This window comes from Salmo salar, chromosome 02, assembly GCF_965601325.2.
Source record: "Salmo salar chromosome 02, fSalSal1, whole genome shotgun sequence".
Classification (NCBI taxonomy): domain Eukaryota; kingdom Metazoa; phylum Chordata; class Actinopteri; order Salmoniformes; family Salmonidae; genus Salmo; species Salmo salar.
In genome coordinates this window covers 82890363-82912791 of record NC_138292.1, presented here as the reverse complement: position 1 = coordinate 82912791, position 22429 = coordinate 82890363, and the positions used below count along the sequence as shown (strand labels likewise).

General features: G+C 39.9%; 1 protein-coding gene across 1 annotated transcript in view; it reads right to left on the bottom strand.

Moving 5' to 3' along the window:
- Window positions 1-1031: 1031 nt before the first annotated feature.
- Window positions 1032-22429, bottom strand: part of LOC106596404 (uncharacterized) — a 37814-nt gene continuing 16416 nt past the window's right edge. The window contains exons 2-4 of the mRNA XM_082968792.1: window positions 10282-10379; window positions 9970-10147; window positions 1032-2811 (exon numbers count right to left, since the gene is read on the bottom strand). Coding sequence (XP_082824918.1) covers window positions 1736-2811; window positions 9970-10147; window positions 10282-10284 — 1257 coding nt within the window. The 5' untranslated portion in view covers window positions 10285-10379 and the 3' untranslated portion in view covers window positions 1032-1735. The remainder of the gene's footprint in view (window positions 2812-9969; window positions 10148-10281; window positions 10380-22429) is intronic.

The following is a 22429-nucleotide window of genomic DNA, read 5'->3' as shown; positions in this document are numbered from 1 at the left end:
TCTGTCGCACATTGCATGGAAACTTAACAAAGGTGGATATTGATCCAACACCTGCTGCTTATTCAAACCAGCCCACTGGGTACAGACGTCAGTTGTGCGTCTAGTTTCTATTTACATTTCTTTGAGTCCTCAACTAAAGTGAATTCAATATGAAATCAACACAAAATGTCACCTGTCATTGGATGTTTAAAATTATTATTTTTTTAAATGTATTTCACCTTTATTTAACCAGGTAGGCTAGTTGAGAACAAGTTCTCATTTGCAACCGCGACCTGGCCAAGATAAAGCGTAGCAATTAGACACATACAACAACACAGAGTTACACATGGAATAAACAAAACATACAGTCAATAATACAGTAGAACAAAAGAAAACAAAAAGTCTATATACAGTGAGTGCAAATGAGGTAAGTTAAGGCAATAAATAGTAATTACAATATAGCAATTACACACTGGAATGGTAGATGTGCCGAATATGAATGTGCAAGTAGAGATACTGGGGTGCAAAGGAGCAAGATAAATAAATACAGTATGGGGATGAGGTAGGTAGATGGGCTGTTTACAGATGGGCTATGTACAGGTGCAGTGATCAGTGAGCTGCTCTGACAGCTGGTGTTTAAAGCTAGTGAGGGAGATATGAGTCTCCAGCTTCAGAGATTGTTTGTTGCCAATGACAGTTTGTTCCAGTCATTGGCAGCAGAGCACTGGAAGGAAAGACGACCAAAAGAGGAATTGGCTTTTGGGGTGACCAGTGAGATATACATGTAGGTTGCCAGTTCGGTGAAAAATAAAAAATACCTGATGTTGATGGCTTTTTACAAATCCAATCAGTTTTCCACATTAATCAAACATCATCACCTGGATTTGTTTTGTTGAAATGACGCGGACACAACATTTATTCAACCAGTGGGAGGCTTGTAAATGCCCCCAGGAAAGTGGAACAAGGAACTCTTCTTTGAGACAATGATGGAACAGCAATCTGTGGGAGAGTTGTGGTGGATATTATAAAATAAGCATCTACTGGAGTCCAAGTCAAACCAAGATTCTTTATTTCTGAGCTCAGAGAGAATAACAGAGTTACACAGCGCAGTGTAGACAATCTGAATTCCTGAAGCATTGGGTGATGAGCACATTTCTTTATAGTTTCCTGTTCCTGGGAGGGACTTTATTCATTCAAGGGCACAGGTGCAGCTAGTTTGCAACGCAGGATGATACTCCCAAGAACAGGAGATTATAATAGGTCAGTTTCACAAGGTTAGTCACATACTCAGTTATGTGGACACATACAATTAACATTTTCCATTACAGAGTCTGAACATTTTTATTTAATTAAATCATCAGTGGACCAACAATGCAAATGTAAACAATGGAGCAAATGCATCACATCCAAATATCACTTGATTATCTGTAGTGCTGAAGGAATGACACTCAGATAAAGACAAACACAGTCAGAGTTTAAAAAAAGACCATTTAAAACAGAAGTAATCTGATCTACTTTATATTCAAACAGAAATACTCCATATTCACTTCATGTTTTGTAATAAAAAAATACATGTTTGAGTATACTTTGTACAATTCAATTTCATATGTTATAAACAGGTAAACACATTCTCAGTCAACAATATAAGACAATTGGAGCACTGTGTACGTTCTCTGATGAATTTTAAGTCAATGTGATCTAAAATATCAATTTACACACTAGAATAATTAAGTCAATGTGATGTTAAATATTCACACTAGGAGAAGTAATTATTATCTCCTGTGTGTATTCGCTCATGTCTTTTCAGGTTCCATAAATGGTTAAAACTCTTCCCACACTGGGAGCAGTGGTAAGGTCTCTCCCCTGTGTGTATTCTCTCATGTTGTTTCAGGGCCCCTAACAGGTTAAAACACTTGCAACACTGAGAGCAATGGTAAGGCTTCTCCCCTGTGTGTATTCTCTCATGATTTTTGCAGTCCCTTAAACGATTAAAAGTCTTTCCACACTGGGAGCAGTGGTAAGGCTTCTCCCCTGTGTGTATACGCTCATGACCTTCGAGGGATTCTAACCGCTTAAAACTCTTCTCGCAATGGGAGCAGTGGTAAGGCTTCTCCCCTGTGTGTATTATCTCATGTTGTTTCAGGGCCCCTAAGAGGTTAAAACACTTGCCACACTGAGAGCAGTGGTAAGGCTTCTCCCCTGTGTGTATTCTCTCATGTATTTTCAGGTTACCTGCCTGGCTAAAACACTTGCCACACTGAGAGCAGTGGTAAGGCTTCTCCCCTGTGTGTATTCTCTCATGTATTTTCAGGTTACATACCGTGCTAAAAGTCTTTCCACACTGGGAGCAGTGGTAAGGCTTCTCCCCTGTGTGAATTATCTCATGTTGTTTCAGGGCCTCTAACAGGTTAAAACACTTGCCACACTGAGAGCAGTGGTAAGGCTTCTCCCCTGTGTGTATTCTCTCATGTTGCTTCAGTGCCCCTAACAGGTTAAAACGCTTGCCACACTGAGAGCAGTGGTAAGGCTTCTCCCCTGTGTGTATTCTCTTGTGTATTTTCAGGTAGCTTTTCTGCTTAAAACTCTTTCCACACTGGGAGCAGTGATAAGGCTTCTCCCCTGTGTGTATACGCTCATGCCCTTCGAGGGCGTCAAACCGCTTAAAACTCTTCCCACACTGGGAGCAGTGGTAAGGTTTCTCCCCTGTGTGTATTCTCTCGTGTATTTTCAGGTAGCTTTTCTGGTTAAAACTCTTTCCACACTGGGAGCAGTGGTGTCGTCTTGCTGGTTTGGACGTCCCTGGCTCTGGTTCCTCTGAGTCTGGTCTTTCTCCTGCCAAAGACACTGTGTTTAAATTTTAAATAGAGACCTGAATAAAACTTCCAGATGATAAAACGGCCTTGCTACGAGAGTAAATCCTAATCAGATCCCTCAATAACCGGAGGCCAGTTAACAATCTTGGTGTGATTTTAAAACAAATGTTGTAGAGCTTCCTGGTAATTACTGATAATGTTTTACATTACTTATTCATTCTGTTTTACAAGTCAGGACACAAAAAACGAAACAGTTCTAGGACACTCAAGACACAGACATCGCTGGATTCCAATCGAGCAGGTGGTTCTAAATATATAACTTTCATAGCTGTATGATACAGAATGCGACCTACACACTTCCTTATACATAAAATAAGTAAAAAAGTAATTTTAAGTGGAAGTCCAAAATGTGTTTTTACGTCGAAGACACAAAGCACATCAGTAACATCTCCCCGTTGTTGAAAGGGTTCAACACATGCTGTTTAAATGGCCCAACTTCTTATTTAGACGTTCACAGATTTTCAACATTTTGACTATCGCCAATGTCATATTTTGGGTAAAGTAAAAAATAAGGTGAAATATTTTGGGTAGATGTTCCTAAAACTGATAGTAACTACAATAAACAAAAATATAATTGCAACATGTAAAGTGTTGGATGTTTCATGAGCTGAAAAAAAGATTGCAGAATTCTTCACATCCCAGTTAGTGAACATTTATTCTTTGCCAAGATAATCCATCCACCTCACAGGTGTGGTATGTCAAGAAGCTGATTGAACAGCTTGATTATTACACAGGTGCACCTTGTGCTGGGGATAATAAAAGGACACTCTAAAATGTGCAGTTTTGTCACAACAATGCCACAGATTGGCATGCAATTGGCATGCTGACTGCAGGAATGTCCACTGGAGCTGTTGCCAGGGAATTGAATGTAATCAAAACTATTAAAAACACATATGGAATCATGTAGTAACCACAATTGTTAACTTCTTTGGGGTAGGGGGCAGTATTTTGACGTCCGGATGAAAAGCGTGCCCAGAGTAAATGTCCTGCTACACAGGCCCAGAAGGTAGGATATGCATATTATTAGTAGATTTGGATAGAAAACACTCTGAAGTTTCTAAAACTGTTTGAATGATGTCTGAGTATAACAGAACTCATATGGCAGGCAAAAACCTGAGAAAAGTCCAACCAGGGAGTGAGAAATCTGAGGTTTGTAGTTCTTTCAAGTGATTGCCTATCTAACATAGTGTCTATGGGGTCATTTTGCACTTCCTACAGCTTCCACTAGATGTCAACAGTCTTTAGAACGTTGTTTCATGCTTCTACTGTGAATGGGGAGAGAATAAGAGCATGTGGAATCAGATGACTGTGGAAATGACATGAGCTCAGTGGCGCGCACTCACATGAGAGTTAGCTGCGTTTCTTTTCTTTTTTGAAGACATTGGAATCGTCCGGTTGGAATATTATGGAAGATTTATGTTAAAAACATCCTAAAGATTGATGCTATACATCGTTTAACATGTTTCTACGAACGTAAATACATTTTCTTTGACTTTTCGTCGTGATATTTTCCGCACGCTTCCTGTATTTGGAGTAGTGCACAGAACGCGCAAACAAAAAGGAGGTATTTGGACATAAATGATGGACTTTATTGAACAAAACCACATTTATTGTGGAACTGGGATTCCTGGGAGTGCATTCTGATGAAGATCATCAAAGGCAAGTGAATATTTATAATACTATTTCTGAGATTTGCTGACTCCACAAAATGGCGGGTTTGGTGTCTAAGCGCCGTACTCAGATTATTTCAAAGTGTGCTTTCGCTGTAAAGTTTTTTAGAAATCTGACACAGTGGTTGCATTAAGGAGAAGTTTATCTATAATTCTTTGAATAACAGTTGTATATTTTATCAACGTTTATGATGAGTATTTCTTTTAATTGATGTGCTCATTCTCCCGGGAAGTTTTTGGAGGCAAAACATTTCTCAACATTACACGCCAATGTAAACTGAGATTTTGGGATATAAATATGAACATTATCGAACAAAACATACATGTATTGTGTAACATGAAGTCCTATGAGTGCCATCTGATGAAGATCATCAAAGGTTAGTGATTCCTTTTAGCTGTAGCTTCTAGCATCCCACATTTCACAGAGAGGTTAAATAGTACCCGCAAACCACAAGTCTCAACGTCAACAGTGAAGAGGCAACTATTTGAGGTTTTCAATTTTTAAGGGCAGTACAGGCGACAGAAATGGTGTTGCATAACACGGCTTCCAGTACAATGGTAAAAAACTAAATAGATTTGTATGTTCCACACGCAGTAGCAACCATAGTGGACAGCACGAAAGCACAACATTTTACTAGTGCAAGATGGACAAACTGGGAGTTAACGTTAAATGGGGAAAATCTACAATTTCATAAGATTGGTGCTTTGAATCCTGCGTCGTTAATGTCGTTGCATGGGGAGGGTGAATCGCATACATGTGACCCAGATCAGATTACTCCAAAACCTAGACCTGATTTGCAGGAGACAGCATTGGAATCGGGAAAAGTATTGTACACAGATGGCTCTAGTTACATGAACACAGAAGGGAACAGAGTAACGAGGTACGCTGTGTGTGGTATGCATTTGGAGTAGTTCATGATTTCGGTACATTGTGGTCACCACGGGGCAGGTTAACAGCGACAGGAACACCAATAAAAATGGTCTGGAGGTAATTATTAGAAGAATATCAGTTAACCAGTAAAGTAGCAGTGGTGAAATGTGAAGCTCATACTAGTCGTACAGATGAAATCACCACAGGTAATCGTAGAGCAGACGAAATGGGTAAGGCGACTGCCTTGGTGAGATAAAGTGTTATGGAACCACATGTATATATTGCGGATTCCTTACGATGAGAAATTGGCTAAATTTGCCACAGGAAAGCGTATTTAGGGTTGTAGATTCTAGGCTAAATGCCAGGGGAATGGATTCTAAAGGCAACACATTTAAATGATATGACCGAACACTCATTGCAAATGCAGAAGGTCTTAGGGTTTGTCTAAATCATTAGACGTTTTATGTGGTTTTATTTTTAAATACATTTACATCTGATGTCGTCTTATTCTGGAATGGGATTCTGGAATGGGATTCTGAAATGGGATTCTGGAATGGACGAAAGGCTGGAGGGGTCACGAGAAATTAGCATTGGGGTTACCAAACCAAAAATGAACTTTTTTTTTTTTAAATGTGGTATGATGGTTACAGAGAAGAGAATGAGATGTTTTGAAGAGGTATCTAAACGGTTTCCGAAGGACAGGGAAAGAAAGGGAGAGGAAACATTTTAATATTAAAAATTCCTAATGAAGAATGATCAACTTCATTAGGAATTAAATAGACGGGGGGTTTCATTATAAGACTCATGAGAAACACCATTCTCTATCCAAATGGTATGTTTTATGTTTTATGTTTTTTTGTTGCTCTCCAAGTCTTGTGCGATCACTCTCTTAGGAACCAGAACGGGGATGCGGAGAAACTAAAAGCCGCTCCATCTGACATATAACAAGACCGAAGATTCAGCTGGAAAGGCATTTTGTTGCATGATGATAGATGGGAAAGGCATTTTGTTGCGTGATGATAGATGGGAAAGGCATTTTGTTGCGTGATGATAGATGGGAAAGGCATTTTGTTGCGTGGTGATAGATGGGAAAGGCATTTTGTTGCGTGATGATAGATGGGAAAGGCATTTTGTTGCGTGATGATAGATGGGAAAGGCATTTTGTTGCGTGATGATAGATGGGAAAGGCATTTTGTTGCGTGATGATAGATGGGAAAGGCATTTTGTTGCGTGATGATAGATGGGAAAGGCATTTTGTTGCGTGATGATAGATGGGAAAGGCATTTTGTTGCGTTGTTGCGTGATGATAGATGGGAAAGGCATTTTGTTGCGTGATGATAGATGGGAAAGGCATTTTGTTGCGTGGTGATAGATGGGAAAGGCATTTTGTTGCGTGATGATAGATGGGAAAGGCATTTTGTTGCGTGGTGATAGATGGGAAAGGAATTTTGTTGCGTGATGATAGATGGGAAAGGCATTTTGTTGCGTGGTGATAGATGGGAAAGGCATTTTGTTGCGTGGTGATAGATGGGAAAGGCATTTTGTTGCGTGATGATAGATGGGAAAGGCATTTTGTTGCGTGATGATAGATGGGAAAGGCATTTTGTTGCGTTGTTGCGTGATGATAGATGGGAAAGGCATTTTGTTGCGTGATGATAGATGGGAAAGGCATTTTGTTGCGTGATGATAGATGGGAAAGGCATTTTGTTGCGTGATGATAGATGGGAAAGGCATTTTGTTGCGTGATGATAGATGGGAAAGGCATTTTGTTGCGTGATGATAGATGGGAAAGGCATTTTGTTGCGTTGTTGCGTGATGATAGATGGGAAAGGCATTTTGTTGCGTGATGATAGATGGGAAAGGCATTTTGTTGCGTGATGATAGATGGGAAAGGCATTTTGTTGCGTGATGATAGATGGGAAAGGCATTTTGTTGCGTGATGATAGATGGGAAAGGCATTTTGTTGCGTGATGATAGATGGGAAAGGCATTTTGTTGCGTGATGATAGATGGGAAAGGCATTTTGTTGCGTGATGATAGATGGGAAAGGCATTTTGTTGCGTGATGATAGATGGGAAAGGCATTTTGTTGCGTGATGATAGATGGGAAAGGCATTTTGTTGCGTGATGATAGATGGGAAAGGCATTTTGTTGCGTTGTTGCGTGATGATAGATGGGAAAGGCATTTTGTTGCGTGATGATAGATGGGAAAGGCATTTTGTTGCGTGATGATAGATGGGAAAGGCATTTTGTTGCGTGATGATAGATGGGAAAGGCATTTTGTTGCGTTATGATAGATGGGAAAGGCATTTTGTTGCGTGGTGATAGATGGGAAAGGCATTTTGTTGGGTGATGATAGATGGGAAAGGCATTTTGTTGTGTGATGATAGATGGGAAAGGCATTTTGTTGCGTGGTGATAGATGGGAAAGGCATTTTGTTGCGTGGTGATAGATGGGAAAGGCATTTTGTTGCGTGATGATAGATGGGAAAGGCATTTTGTTGCGTGATGATAGATGGGAAAGGCATTTTGTTGCGTGATGATAGATGGGAAAGGCATTTTGTTGCGTTATGATAGATGGGAAAGGCATTTTGTTGCGTGGTGATAGATGGGAAAGGCATTTTGTTGGGTGATGATAGATGGGAAAGGCATTTTGTTGTGTGATGATAGATGGGAAAGGCATTTTGTTGCGTGGTGATAGATGGGAAAGGCATTTTGTTGCGTGGTGATAGATGGGAAAGGCATTTTGTTGCGTGATGATAGATGGGAAAGGCATTTTGTTGCGTGATGATAGATGGGAAAGGCATTTTGTTGCGTGATGATAGATGGGAAAGGCATTTTGTTGGGTGATGATAGATGGGAAAGGCATTTTGTTGGGTGATGATAGATGGGAAAGGCATTTTGTTGCGTGATGATAGATGGGAAAGGCATTTTGTTGTGTGATGATAGATGGGAAAGGCATTTTGTTGTGTGATGATAGATGGGAAAGGCATTTTGTTGTGTGATCATAGTTCGGGGGCTATAAGTCTCTGAATTTGTACACCTCGCGGTGACTGTCTGTTCATCTGTTTGTTTGTTTTTAAATCATGTTTTATAATCATTTGTTATTTTTTTTAATTCATGTTCAATTATCATTGTTTATACATTTATTAGCAATTTCCAAGTTTATGTGAATTGAACATTAGGATGCTATTGTTCAAGAGGAGGGACTGTTGGGTTTGACATTTTGAACATTGAGATATTAAATAAACGATAGAAAAGAAGCATAGAATCAAAGGAGAAAGTTAAGGGTTCTCTGTGGAAAGCCAGAAGGCTTTGGAATGTGTTTGATGGAGGAGAGGAGAGTGACGTGTTTGATATAGGGAAGACAGATGGATATCTGTGGATTAGGTGAAGGAGGGGTTGAGGTCAGGAAATGAGGGGTGAGGTCAGATCCCCTTAAGGGGGTAATAAAGGTTTGGCATCCTGTTACCCTTTTAACTCTTTCCTGTTAAACCATAAGAAGGATTGGAGAGAAGAAGGAGTGTCTTAAGTGGGATATATATATCTGAGTGGGACAAATGTTGAGTTGACTGATTACAGCTGTACAGAACCTTTGGGAAAAATAAACTTGGTTAAAGCTTCTCTAGTGTCTGTGGGTTATTTACTCTGAAAAATAAGAACCTAACAAACTCTGAAACATTTATTTGGGCCGCAATTTCTGTGGCTGGTAACTCTAATGAACTTATCCTCTGCATCAGAAGTAACTCTGGGCCTTACATTTCTGTGGTGGTCCTCATGAAAGCCAGTTTCATCACAGTGCTTGATGGTTGTTGCGACTGCACTTGAAGAAACTTTCAAAGTCCTTGAAATCTTCCTGATTGACTGACCTTCATATCTTAAAGGAAATTATGGACTGTCATTTCTCTTTGCTTAATTGAGCTGTTCTTGCCATAATATGGACTTGGTCTTTTACCAAATAGGGCTATCTTCAGTATACCACCCCTACCTTGTAACAACAACTGACTGGCTAAAAAGCATTGAGGAAATAAATTCCACAAATTAACTTTTAACAAGGCACACCTGTTAATTGAAATGCATTCCAGGTGACTACCTCATGAAGCTGGTTGAGAGAATGCCAAGAGCGTTCAAAGCTGTCATCAAGGTAAAGGGTGGCTACTTTGAAGAATCTCAAATATAAAATATATTTTGATTTATTTAACACTTTTTTGGTTACTACATGATTCCATATGTGGTATTTCATAGTTTTGATGTCTTCAATGCAGAAAATAGTAACATTTAAAAAAAACCTTGAATGAGTAGGTGTTCTAAAACTTTTGACCAGTAGTGTAGAATAATATATCTGTAGATCAGATATAATGAAGCAATACAGACCACATTGAAGTGTCTTGAGTTTAGTTTGTGTTCTAGAGTCTTGTAAAGACTTGTTGACTGGGACAGACAATGTAACATCCATAATGTTTTGAGAAAATGTTTTTGTAAAACATGCACCTTACATCGGATCATCTTGAAACTTTCTGGTAACAGATACCAGCGGGCAGATCTATTGTATTTGTTCAAACTAAACTACAGCACTTACTTTGATGTGTCAAATCTGATCCTTTCTTCTCTTCTCCTCCTCTCACAGTTCCACTCAGCCCCGTTGTTTTCCTGCAGTCCACCAGCAGCACAGACAACCTCTTCATACCCAGCAGTAAGGTGCTACCGGGAGAGGCACGACACGGGGACTCCGGGAGGGAGGAAGGGCTAGCGTTGTCCTGGTAACCATAAAGAGGTGACACAGACACATATCATTATGGATGCTGATGTCACTGTTGACATAAAGTGCTTTACAGAAAGCCTGCCCAGACCCTGATAGAGCAAGATGTATCTAGACCAGACCAAGCTGTACCATCTGGTGTTCTGATCTGCAGAGACTCTTCTCTGCCTTGTCAGCATCAGGATGTTGTTGAGGCTCCCCAGAGGATCCACGATAGTCATGTCTCTCTCCTGTGTGAACAAGAACATCAAACAGATGGCCGTCTATTGCAATCACAGTGTCTTACAAGAGGCATGAATAGAACGAAAATAGCCACTTTCATCATGATTTTGTAGAACATTGTTTGTGAAGCAACTGTAAAATGGTCATTCCACGAAATGGATGCCTTTTGCATCCCTTTGATATTTTAAGAAGAAATTATGCTCCAATATTGAATTTTAACAGCCTGTTGTATTAGATGAGTTGAACTTTAATATACACCACATGGAGAATTCAATAAATCTAATTTAAACGTCCCAAAAATGTATGTACCAATGGCAGATTGCCCCTTAAACAATTCCTACAGTACTGAACAACATATTCAAGTGGAGAACTTCAGTAGAATGCCCCTTAAAACCCCACATTAGTTCAACAACTGCAAAGTTTGTGCCCCTGTTTTTAAGACAGTACTCACTGGTGGTAATCAGATCTTCAGTCTCCTCCTCCTTTTTCACTCCCAAAACATCTTCCTCCATAAAAAAGCCAGACTACAGTTTGCAACTGCACATGGGGACAAAGATTGTACTTTTTTGAGAAATGTCCTCTGGTCTGATGAAACAAAAATAGAACTGTTTGGCCATAATGACCATCGTTATGTTTGGAGGAAAAAGGGGGAGGCTTGCAAGCTGAAGAACACCATCCCAATCGTGAAGCATGGGGGTGGCAGCAACATGTTGTGGGGTTGCTTTGCTGCAGGAGGGACTGGTACACTTCACTTAATAGATGGCATCATGAGGCAGGAAAATTATGTGGATATATTGAAGATGTATCTCAAGATCTCAAGACATCAGTCAGGAAGTTAAAAGCTTGGTCACAAATGGGTCTTCCAAATGGATAATGACCCCAGCATACTTCCAAAGTTGTGGCAAAATGGCTTAAGGACAACAAAGTCAAGGTATTGGAGTGGCCATTACACAGCCCTGACCTCAATCCTATAGAAAATTTGTGGGAAGAACTGAAAAAGCGTGTGCGAGCAAGGAGGCCTACAGTTACCAGCTCTGTCAGGAGGAATGGGCCAAAATCCACCCAACTTATTGTGGGAAGGTTGTGGAAGGCTACCCAAAACGTTTGACCCAAGTTAAACAATTTGAAGGCAATACTAATTGAGTGTAAGTAAACTTCTTACTCATTGGGAATGTGATGAAAGAAATAAAAGCTGAAATCATTCTCTCTTCTGACATTTCACATTCTTAAAATAAAGTGGTGATCCTAACTGACCTAAGACAGGGAATTTTTACTAGGATTAAATGTCAGGAATTGTGAAACTGAGTTTCAATGTATTTGGCTAAGGTGCATGTGAACTTCTGACTTCAGCTGTATATACAGAACAAAAATATAAACACAACATGCAACTATTTCAACCATTTACTGTTCATATAAGGAAATCACTCAATGTAAATAAATGAATTAGGCCCTAATCTATGTACTTCACATGACTGGGCAGGGGCGCAGCCATAGGTGGGCCTGGGAGGGCATAAGCCCACCAACTGGGGAGCCAGGCCCAGCCAATGAGAATTTGTTTTTTCCCACAAAAGGGCTTTATTACAGAGCTAAATACTCCTCAGGTTCATCATCTGTCTGGGTGGCTGGTCTCAGACAATGTGGAGGTCCTGGGCTGGCGTCATTAATACGTGGTCTGCGGTTGTGAGGCCAGTTGGATGTACTGCCAAATTCTCTAAAACGACATTGGAGGTGGCATATGCTAGAGAAATTAACATTACATTCTCTGGCAACAGCTCCAGTGGATATTCCTGCAGTCAGCATACCAATTGCACGCTCCCTCAAAACTTGAGACATCTGTGGTGTTGTGTTGTGTGACAAAACTGCACATTTTAGAGTGGCCTTTTATTCTCCCCAGCACAAGGTGCACCTGTGTAATGATCATGCTGTTTAATCAGCTTCTTGATATGCCACACCTGGAGGATGGATTATCTTGTAAAAGGAGAAATGTTCACTAACAGGGATGTAAACAAATTTGTGCACCAAATTTGAGAGAATGAAGCTTTTGTGCGTAAGTGAAGAATTCTGTGATCTTTATATTTCAGCTAATGAAACATGGGTCCAACACTTTACATGTTGTATTTATAGTTTTTGTAACATCTTCCCAAATTGACAATGGGGAGATCTTACTGTGCTTTGTGTCTGTCTCTTCTTTACCTATTTTAGGTTTAAGGAAGTGTGTAGGTCGTGTTCTGTATCATACAGCTAGTTTTATCATGTAGAGGTTTCATTCAGGTCTCTCTTTAAATAAACACTGTCTTTGGCAGGAGAAAAAACAAACCCGGAGGAACCAGGGACATCCAAACCAGCAAGACAACACCTCTGCTCCCAGATTGGAAGGAGTTTTACCAAGTTAGGAAGTCTGAAAAGACATGAGAGGAAACACACAGCAGAGAAGCTATACCATTGTGCCCAGTGTGGAAAGAGTTTTAACCACTTAGGAAACATGAAATCTCACGAGCGAATACACACTGGGGAGAAGCCATACCTTTGCGCCCAGTGTGGAAAGAGTTTTAGCCGCTTAGGACAACTGAAATGTCATGAGCGAATACACACGGGGGAGAAGCCATACCATTGCGCCTGGTGTGGAAAGAGTTTTAAGGAGTCAGGAATGCTGACAACTCATGAGCGAATACACACAGGGGAGAAGCCTTTCAAATGCTCAGACTGTGGGAAGACATATTACTCATCACAGTCGCTTAAAAGTCATGTGAGAATCCATGAATAATTATTCTAGTGTGTAAATTGATATTTCGCATCACATTGACTTCGCATCATCGGAGAACATACACAGTGCTCCCGTTGTCTTATATTGTTGACTGAGAATGTGTTTACTTGTTTATACCATATGAAATTTAATTGTAGAAAGTATACTCAAAAATGTGTGTTTTCATTAGAAAATATGAATTGAATATGGAGTATGTCAGTTTGAATATAAAGTAGATCAGATTCCATGTGTTTAAATGGTCCTTTTTTAAACTCTGACTGTGTGTCTGTTTATCTGGGTGTCATTCCTCCAGCACTACAGATAATATTTGTATGTGATGCATTTGTTCCATTGTTTACATTTGCATTGTTGGCCCACTGATGATTTAATTTTTTTTTTTAAATTGTTCACAGACTCTGTAATGGAAAATGTTAATTGTATGTGACTAACCTTGTGAAACTGTCATATTATAATCTCCTGTTCCTGGGAGTATCATCCTGTGTTGCAAACCAGCTGCACCTGCGTCCTTGTATAAATAAAGTCCCTCCCAGGAACAGGAAACTATAAAGATATGTGCTCATCACCCAATGCTTTGGAATTCAGACTGTCTACACTGCGCTGTGTATCTCTGTTATTCTCTCTGAGCTCAGAAATAAAGAATCTTGGTTTGACTTGGACTCCAGCAGATCCTTATTTTATAATATCCACCACAACTCTCCCACGGATTGCTGTTTCTTCATTGTCTCAATGAAGAGTTCCACTTTCCTGGGGGCATTTACAAGCTTCCCACTGGTTAAATAAACGTTGTTTCCACGTCATTTCAACAAAATAAATCCATGTGATGGTGTTAGATCAATGTAGAACACTGATTGGATTTGTAAAAATCCATCAACATCAGGTATTTTTTATACATTTTTCACAGAACTTGCAACCTACATCCAATGTATTGATTTCATGTTGAATTGACTTTAGTTGACATGTAAATAGAAACTAGATGTTGAACTGACGACTGTGCCCAGTGGGCTGGTTTCAATAAGCGGCAAGTGTTGGATCAATATCCACCTGCTGTTAAATTCACATGTGCCGAATGAAAAATACAAGTTAAAATGGTTTCCATCACATTTTCAACTCTACTGATCTTTTTTTTTTTTTAAATGTTGAGTTATATAGCAAACGTGCTCTTGTCCCATGCACTGTAGCCAGTAGCTCACATATACAGTGATGGTAGGCCACATACATGATGAGATTATTATGGATAAGAGAGATATTTAATTTGTCAAACAAAATAATAAACCATGTAAAACAAACTAAAAAATCGTCTGTCGTCATTTATAAAATTGTACAGACATATCCTGTTTCCATCAGCCTGGTCATTACTTTTGAAATGGTTGGATCAATATCCACCTTCATTATATGGATGAAGCCTGGTTTGGAATGTCTGAGTAGTTCTATCTGATGTCATAATACACTCCTCTGATAATCAAGTGATATTTGGAATGTCTGAGTAGTTCTTGCTTGCTTCATAGTTTACTCCTCTGATAATCAAGTGATATTGTTTACATTTAGGTTGGTGACCCACTCTGATGATTTATATTTTACAGCGTGGGGCTTTAAAGGAATAGTATGGTGACATCAAATAAATAGGATTATTAATCATAAACTCCTACAGCAACAATACACTGCAGCTTTGATGTCAAGAAGAGAATGGGCTGATGGGTGGTGGTGCTACTCTATAGGTAAGGCTGTCCAATATGAATGTTCAATACACACAATAGGTTGATCAGTAGCCAGTTAGCTAGCTGCTACATCTTTAGCCGCACAGCTATTTAACACAGTTAGCTAACACACCTAGCTATCAACAAAGTCAAAATGCCCTCCAGGCCTCGTGGTGGCAGCAGTGCACTACAACCACTGTTTAACCGGAGCTTCCTGAGGGGAAAATAATTAGGCTGTATACAGATTGATTAACAACGTTTCCATCCAAAGTTATGTCAGTAAAGTCATACCGTATAAAAAACCTCACGACAACTGTGATGGAAACAGGAAGTTGTGATCGGTGGTGGTGTACACTCTATAGGTAAGGCTGTACAGTCCAATATGAATGTTCAATACACACAGTCAAAGTCCTGCAATAAAAGCTAAGACACTAATATTTGTGTAAACTATACATAGTTGTGTTCTGTGGTTGTCACTGAGTTGGCTGATGTCCCATTTCATGGGGCCAGTCCATTGTTAAGGCTGTACAGTGTTCTGTGGATGTCACTGAGTTGGCTGATATCCCATTTCACTCCATAGTTAAGGCTGTACAGAGCATATAGAAAGGCTTTTTTTCACATTTTGATGCCTTGAGAACAAATAAGAAACACGCACCGTCTCACTGCTCTTTAATAAGCTTTACGTATCGACCTCAAGGCCTTCATCATAGTATCACTGCTCTTTAATAAGCTTTACGTATCGACCTCAAGGCCTTCATCATAGTATCACTGCTCTTTAATAAGCTTTACGTATCGACCTCAAGGCCTTCATCATAGTATCACTGCTCTTTAATAAGCTTTAAGTATCGACCTCAAGGCCTTCATCATAGTATCACTGCTCTTTAATAAGCTTTACGTATCGACCTCAAGGCCTTCATCATAGTATCACTGCTCTTTAATAAGCTTTACGTATCGACCTCAAGGCCTTCATCATAGTATCACTGCTCTTTAATAAGCTTTACGTATCGACCTCAAGGCCTTCATCATAGTATCACTGCTCTTTAATAAGCTTTACGTATCGACCTCAAGGCCTTCATCATAGTATCACTGCTCTTTAATAAACTTTACGTATCGACCTCAAGGTCTTCATCAGAGTATCACTGCTCTTTAATAAGCTTTACGTATCGACCTCAAGGCCTTCATCATAGTATCACTGCTCTTTAATTTAGCTTTACGTATCGACCTCAAGGCCTTCATCATAGTATCACTGCTCTTTAATTTAGCTTTACGTATCGACCTCAAGGCCTTCATCATAGTATCACTGCTCTTTAATAAGCTTTACGTATCGACCTCAAGGCCTTCATCATAGTATCACTGCTCTTTAATAAGCTTTACGTATCGACCTCAAGGCCTTCATCATAGTATCACTGCTCTTTAATTTAGCTTTACGTATCGACCTCAAGGTCTTCATCATAGTATCACTGCTCTTTAATAAGCTTTACGTATCGACCTCAAGGCCTTCATCATAGTATCACTGCTCTTTAATAAGCTTTACGTATCGACCTCAAGGTCTTCATCATAGTATCACTGCTCTTTAATAAACTTTACGTATCGACCTCAAGGCCTTCATCATAGTATCACTGCTCTTTAATTTAGCTTTACGTATCGACCTCAAGGCCTTCATCATAGTATCACTGCTCTTTAATTTAGCTTTACGTATCGACCTCAAGGCCTTCATCATAGTATCACTGCTCTTTAATAAGCTTTACGTATCGACCTCAAGGCCTTCATCATAGTATCACTGCTCTTTAATAAGCTTTAAGTATCGACCTCAAGGCCTTCATCATAGTATCACTGCTCTTTAATAATCTTTAAGTATCGACCTCAGGGCCTTCATCATAGTATCACTGCTCTTTAATTTAGCTTTACCACCTGGCCCGTCGGGAAGTCCAGGACCCAGTTGCACAGGGCGGGTTCAAGAACCAGGGTCTAGAGCTTAATGACAAGTTTGGAGGGTACTATGGTGTTAAATGCTGAGCTGTAGTCGATGAACAGCATTCTTACATAGGTATTCCTCTTGTCCAGATGTGTTAGGGCAGTGTGCATTGTGATTGTGTCATCTGTGGACCTATTGGGCGGTAAGCAAATTGGAGTGGGTCTAGGGTGTCAGGTAGGGTGGAGGTGATATGGTCCTTGACTAGTCTCTCAAAGCACTTCATGATGAGGGAAGTGAGTGCTACGGGGCGATAGTCATTTAGCTCAGTTACCTTAGCTTTCTTGGGAACATCAATGATGTCGCCCTCTTGCTGCTGGCGTCTCTCTGATCCACCTCTACTCAGATGACACCATTCTGTATACATCTGGCCCTTCTTTGGACACTGTGTTAACAAACCTCCAAACGAGCTTCAATGCCATACAACACTCCTTCTGTGGCCTCCAACTGCTTTTAAATGCTAGTAAAACTAAATGCATGCTCTTCAACCGATTGCTGCCCTTCACCCGCCCACCCGACTAGCATCACTACTCTGGACGGTTCTGACTTAGAATATGTGAACAACTACAAATACCTAGGTGTAGCGTGGTTCGTTCTGCGTTGTGTACTTTTAATTAGGACACTGCCACAACTGGAGGTCTGCTGGTTGAATTATTTTTATTTGCCCTGCACACGAAGAGACAACACACAATACTTTAGCCCTTGGCGCAGTCACAGCTCTCAGGCACCTTGCTAGCCGAAGGTCAGACAAAAGAGAGCGTGCCAAAAATAAATAACAGGTGCTGCATGCACACATTCAGTGCACAACAACACACCATACAATACAAGTAAAATGATATAGAACATAATTCGGACAAAATAAAAGACATACCTGCACACGAAGAGACAACACACAATACGTTAGCCCTTGGCGCAGTCACAGCTCTCAGGCACCTGCGCAAGCACATGGACAGTCACTCATACACTGTCCCAAGTACTCACAAGTTACAATAGGTACCCTAGTTAGCGAGCTCAGTGAAACTTGTTAACATAAATCTTTATATTGTCCACATTGTAACAAACTTATGGTTGCATAACAGCACATTGTGTAACATTACCACGGTTTTATACTGAACAATTTCGGAGCCAAGGACAACATAACTTGCTAGCCGAAGGTCAGACAAAAGAGAACAATAAGGGGGTACGGAAATACAAATAACCCGCAATGGGCCAAACCCAAATATACCAAACTTTTACAATCACGTGTATGTACAAGATTGATATGAAAAAGTGTTTGTACACCAAAAAATAACATTACCTATGCAGCTGTAATTAAAAAAAAAAAAACACTGAATTATTATTATTATCAAATTATTAACATCCCCTATTGACCTGGCCTATTTGAATTGGTCCTTGTGTGCAATTTGGTGCATAATCTAGGGTAACAACATCACAATGCTACATTAGCTTTCTTGGGAAAAGGAACAAAGCTGAAGGAAAATACAAATCACTGAGGCTAATTTAACGACGACTTGTAGGCAGTGGGTTCAGTATAACTATGAGAAAAAATGAATACAAATTATACCACCACCCAAAAGGGCACTTTAGAGACAGGAAGGGAAAAGGAGCACGTGCTCTACACAGGTAGAGCCCTATCTGTCCATGTTGCTTTTTGCAAAGTGGGAAGTGCTTCATGTGGCAACAACAACACTTACCTAAATAGCCCATATGCCACTGGGTGAGAGAAGTTTTCATTGTATTTGGGCAGAATTATATGAAGTCTTATTATGTGTTGTTAGCGATGAGCCTTGGTCAATTTAGCTCGGATACACCACCCTCGTCAATCTGTCACCTAATCCTGCCTAATGGGCAGGCCAGCCCTGGAGTAAAGTATTGGCTGTAAGAAGTAAGAGAAAACATAACATCTGGTTGTTTTTAAATTACTTCTTATGACATTGCTTGCCAGAATGAACATTGTAATTAATATTTTTCCAATCTGCGTTACCCACTCCAGTCAGCAGATGGCGCTATGAGTCTTTCAGGTGATGTTTCTTGAGTGACGTATAATCTAGTGGACGGAACAGGAGGCTTCTTCAACAGCGACAAAAGGCTTCTGGTTTAACCACGCGGTGCTTTGCTAGCGAACATAGAACCGAAACATTGAAGCTCTTTAGACCAATTTTCTGTATATTACTCTTAGTGTTTTGAACATAATTCTGTTTACCTATCGACTGGTTAATTTACACGTATTTGCTTGTTAAATTAGCAAATGTGTTACATTGATACTGCACTAGGCTAATTGTCCGGAGCATAAACTCACTAATCTAGACGGAGAAAGAAACTGGTGAAAGGAGAGGAAGAAGTTTCAAGAATGAAAAAGGAGGCTATCACATTGAAACAAGAGGATGATATTACAGTGAAAGAGGAATATGGGAAAGAGGTTGTCAAAGTGGAAAAAGAGGTAGAAGCTTTCAGAATCAAAAAGGAGGAAGATGCCGTAAAATTTAAAGAAGAGGAAGAACCTTTTGGAGTAAAGGAGGATATCTCAATAAAAGAGGAGACTGAAGTTCCGATTACCACCAGTGAGTACTGTCTTAAAAACAGGGAGACAAACTATGCAGTTGTTGAACCGTGTTTTTTTAAAGGGGCATTATACTGAAGTTCTACACTTAAATATGGCTCAGTTGTTAGAGCATGGTGTTTGCAACGCCAGCATGGTGTGTGCAACGCCAGGGTTGTGGGTTCAATTCCCACGGGGGGCCAGTACAAAAAAAATGCATTAAATGAAATGTATGCATTGACTACTGTAAGTCGCTCTTGATAAGAGCGTATGCTAAATTACTAAAATGTAAATGTTGTTCAGTACTGTAGGAATTGTTTAAGGGGCAATCTGCCATTGGTACATATATTTTTGGGACTTATTGAATTCTCTGTGGTCCATATTAAAGTGCACTTATTCTAGTATAGCCGGGTTTAAAATATAATATACAGTGCATAATTTCTACTTAAATTATCAAACGTACGCAAAATGCCCCCATTTCGTGGGACGGACCTTTAACATTTCCATCACAGAGGTGGGAAAAGTACGCAATTGTCATACTTGAGTAAAAGTAAAGATACCTTAACAGAACTCAAGTAAAAGTGAGTCACCAAGTAAAAGTGAATCACCAGGTAAAATAATACTTGAGTAAAAGTTAAAATATACTGAAGTATCAAAAGTAATAGTATATAAATAATTTCACATTCCTTATATTAAGCAAACCAGATGGTGCCATTTTAAGTGGCTAATTTTAGGCCCTTTTTAGACATATATTCATGCCTCTTGTAAGACCCTATGATTGCAATAGAAGTTCATAAGTTCACCATCTGTTTGATGTTCTTATTCACACAGGAGAGAGACATGACTATTGTGGATCCTCTGGGGAGCCTCAACAACATCCTGATGCTGACGAGGCAGAGAAGAGTCTCTGCAGATCAGAACACCAGATGGTACAGCTTGGTCTGGTCTAGCATACAGCTTGCTCTATCGGGGTCTAGGCTGGGTTTCTGTAAAGCACTTCATGACAACAGTGGCATCAGCATCCATAATGATATGTGTCTGTGTCCCCTCTTTATGGTTACCAGGACAACGCTAGCCCTTCCTCCCTCCCGGAGTCCCCGTGTCGTGCCTCTCCCAGTAGCGCCTTACTGCTGGGTATGAAGAGGTTGTCTGTGCAGCTGGTGGACTGCAGGAAAACAATGGGGCAGAGTGGAACTGTGAGAGGAAGAGAAAAGAAGAAAGGATCAGATTTGACTCAGCAAAGTAAGTGCTGTAGTTTAGTTTGAACAAATAAAATAGATCTGCCCACTGGTATCTGTTACAAACACAACCAGCAGAGTTCTGTTAGTTGATATGAAGATGGACTGGTATCTTTTCCCAGTAGGGCTGTCCCTGACTAATAAAAATCTTGTTTGACTTAGCCACCTGTTCTTTCGACCAATCAATTGGTGCAAATTTTAAACGTGTGTTTTTATATATACACTACCGTTGAAAAGTTTGGGGTCACTTAGAAATTTGCTTGTTTTCGAAAGAAAAGTACAAAAAAAGTCAATTAAAATAACATCAAATTGCTCAGAAATACAGTGTAAACATTGTTAATGTTGTAAAGGACTGTTGTAGCTGGAAATGGCAGATTTTTTATGTAATATCTCCATAGGCGTACAGAGGCCCAGTATCAGCAACCATCACTCCCGTGTTCCAATGGCACGTTGTGTTACCTAATCCAAGTTTATCATTTTAAAAAGCTAATTAATCATTAGAAAACCCTTTTGCAATTATGTTAGCACGCTGAAAACTGTTATGCTGATTTTAAAGAAGCAATAAAACTGGCCTTCTTTGGATTAGTTGAGTATCTGGAGCATCAGCATTTGTGGGTTCGATTACAGGCTCAAAATGGCCAGAAACAAAGAACGTTCTTCTGAAACTCGTCCGTCTATTCTTGTTCTGAGAAATGAAGGCTATTCCATTCGAGAAACTGAAGATCTCGTACAACGCTGTGCACTACTCCCTTCACAGAACAGTGCAAACTGGCTGTAACCAGAATAGAAAGAGGAGGGGGAGGCCCCAGTGCACAGCTGAGCAAGAGGACAAGTACATTAGAGTGTATAGTTTGCGAAACAGATGCCTCACAACTGGCAGCTTCATTAAATACTACCCGCGAAACACCAGCCTCAATGTCAACAGTGAAGAGGCGACTCCGGGATGCTGGCCTTCTAGGCGGCGTTGCAAAGAAAAAGCTATATCTCAGACTGTCCAATAAAATATTAAGATGGGCAAAATAACACAGACACTGGACAGAGGAACTCTGCCTAGAAGGCCAGCATCTCGGAGTTGCCTCTTCACTGTTGACGTTGAGACTTGTGGTTTGCCGGTACTATTTAACCTCTCTGTGAAATGTGGGATGCTAGAAGCTACAGCTAAAAGGAATCACTAACCTTTGATGATCTTCATCAGATGGCACTCATAGGACTTCATGTTACACAATACATGTATGTTTTGCTCGATAAAGTTCATATTTATATCCAAAAACCCCATTTTACATTGGCGTGTAATGTTCAGAAATGTTTTGCCTCCCAAAACTTCCGGTGAATGAGCACATCAATTTACAGAAATACTCATCATAAACGTTGATAAAATATTCAACAGTTATTCAAAGAATTATAGATACACTTCTCCTTAATGCAACCGCTGTCAGATTTCAAAATAACTTTACGACAAAAGAACACTTTGCAGTAATCTTAGTACTGCGCTTAGACAACAATATCAAGCAATACAGATACCTGCCATTTTGGAGTCAACTAAAATCATAAATAGCATTATAAATATTCACTTACCTTTGATCTTCATCAGAATGCACTCCCAGGAATCCCAGTTCCACAATAAATGTTTGTTTTGTTCGATAAAGACCATCATTTATGTCCAAATACCTCCTTTTTGTTTGCGCGTTCAGTCCACTACTCCAAATGCAGGAAGCGCGCCGAAATGTCACGACGAAAAGTCAAAAAAGTTATATTTACATTCGTAGAAACATGTCAAACGATGTATAGCATCATTCTTTAGGGTCTTTTTTATCATAAATCTTAAATAATATTCCAACCGGACGATTACTT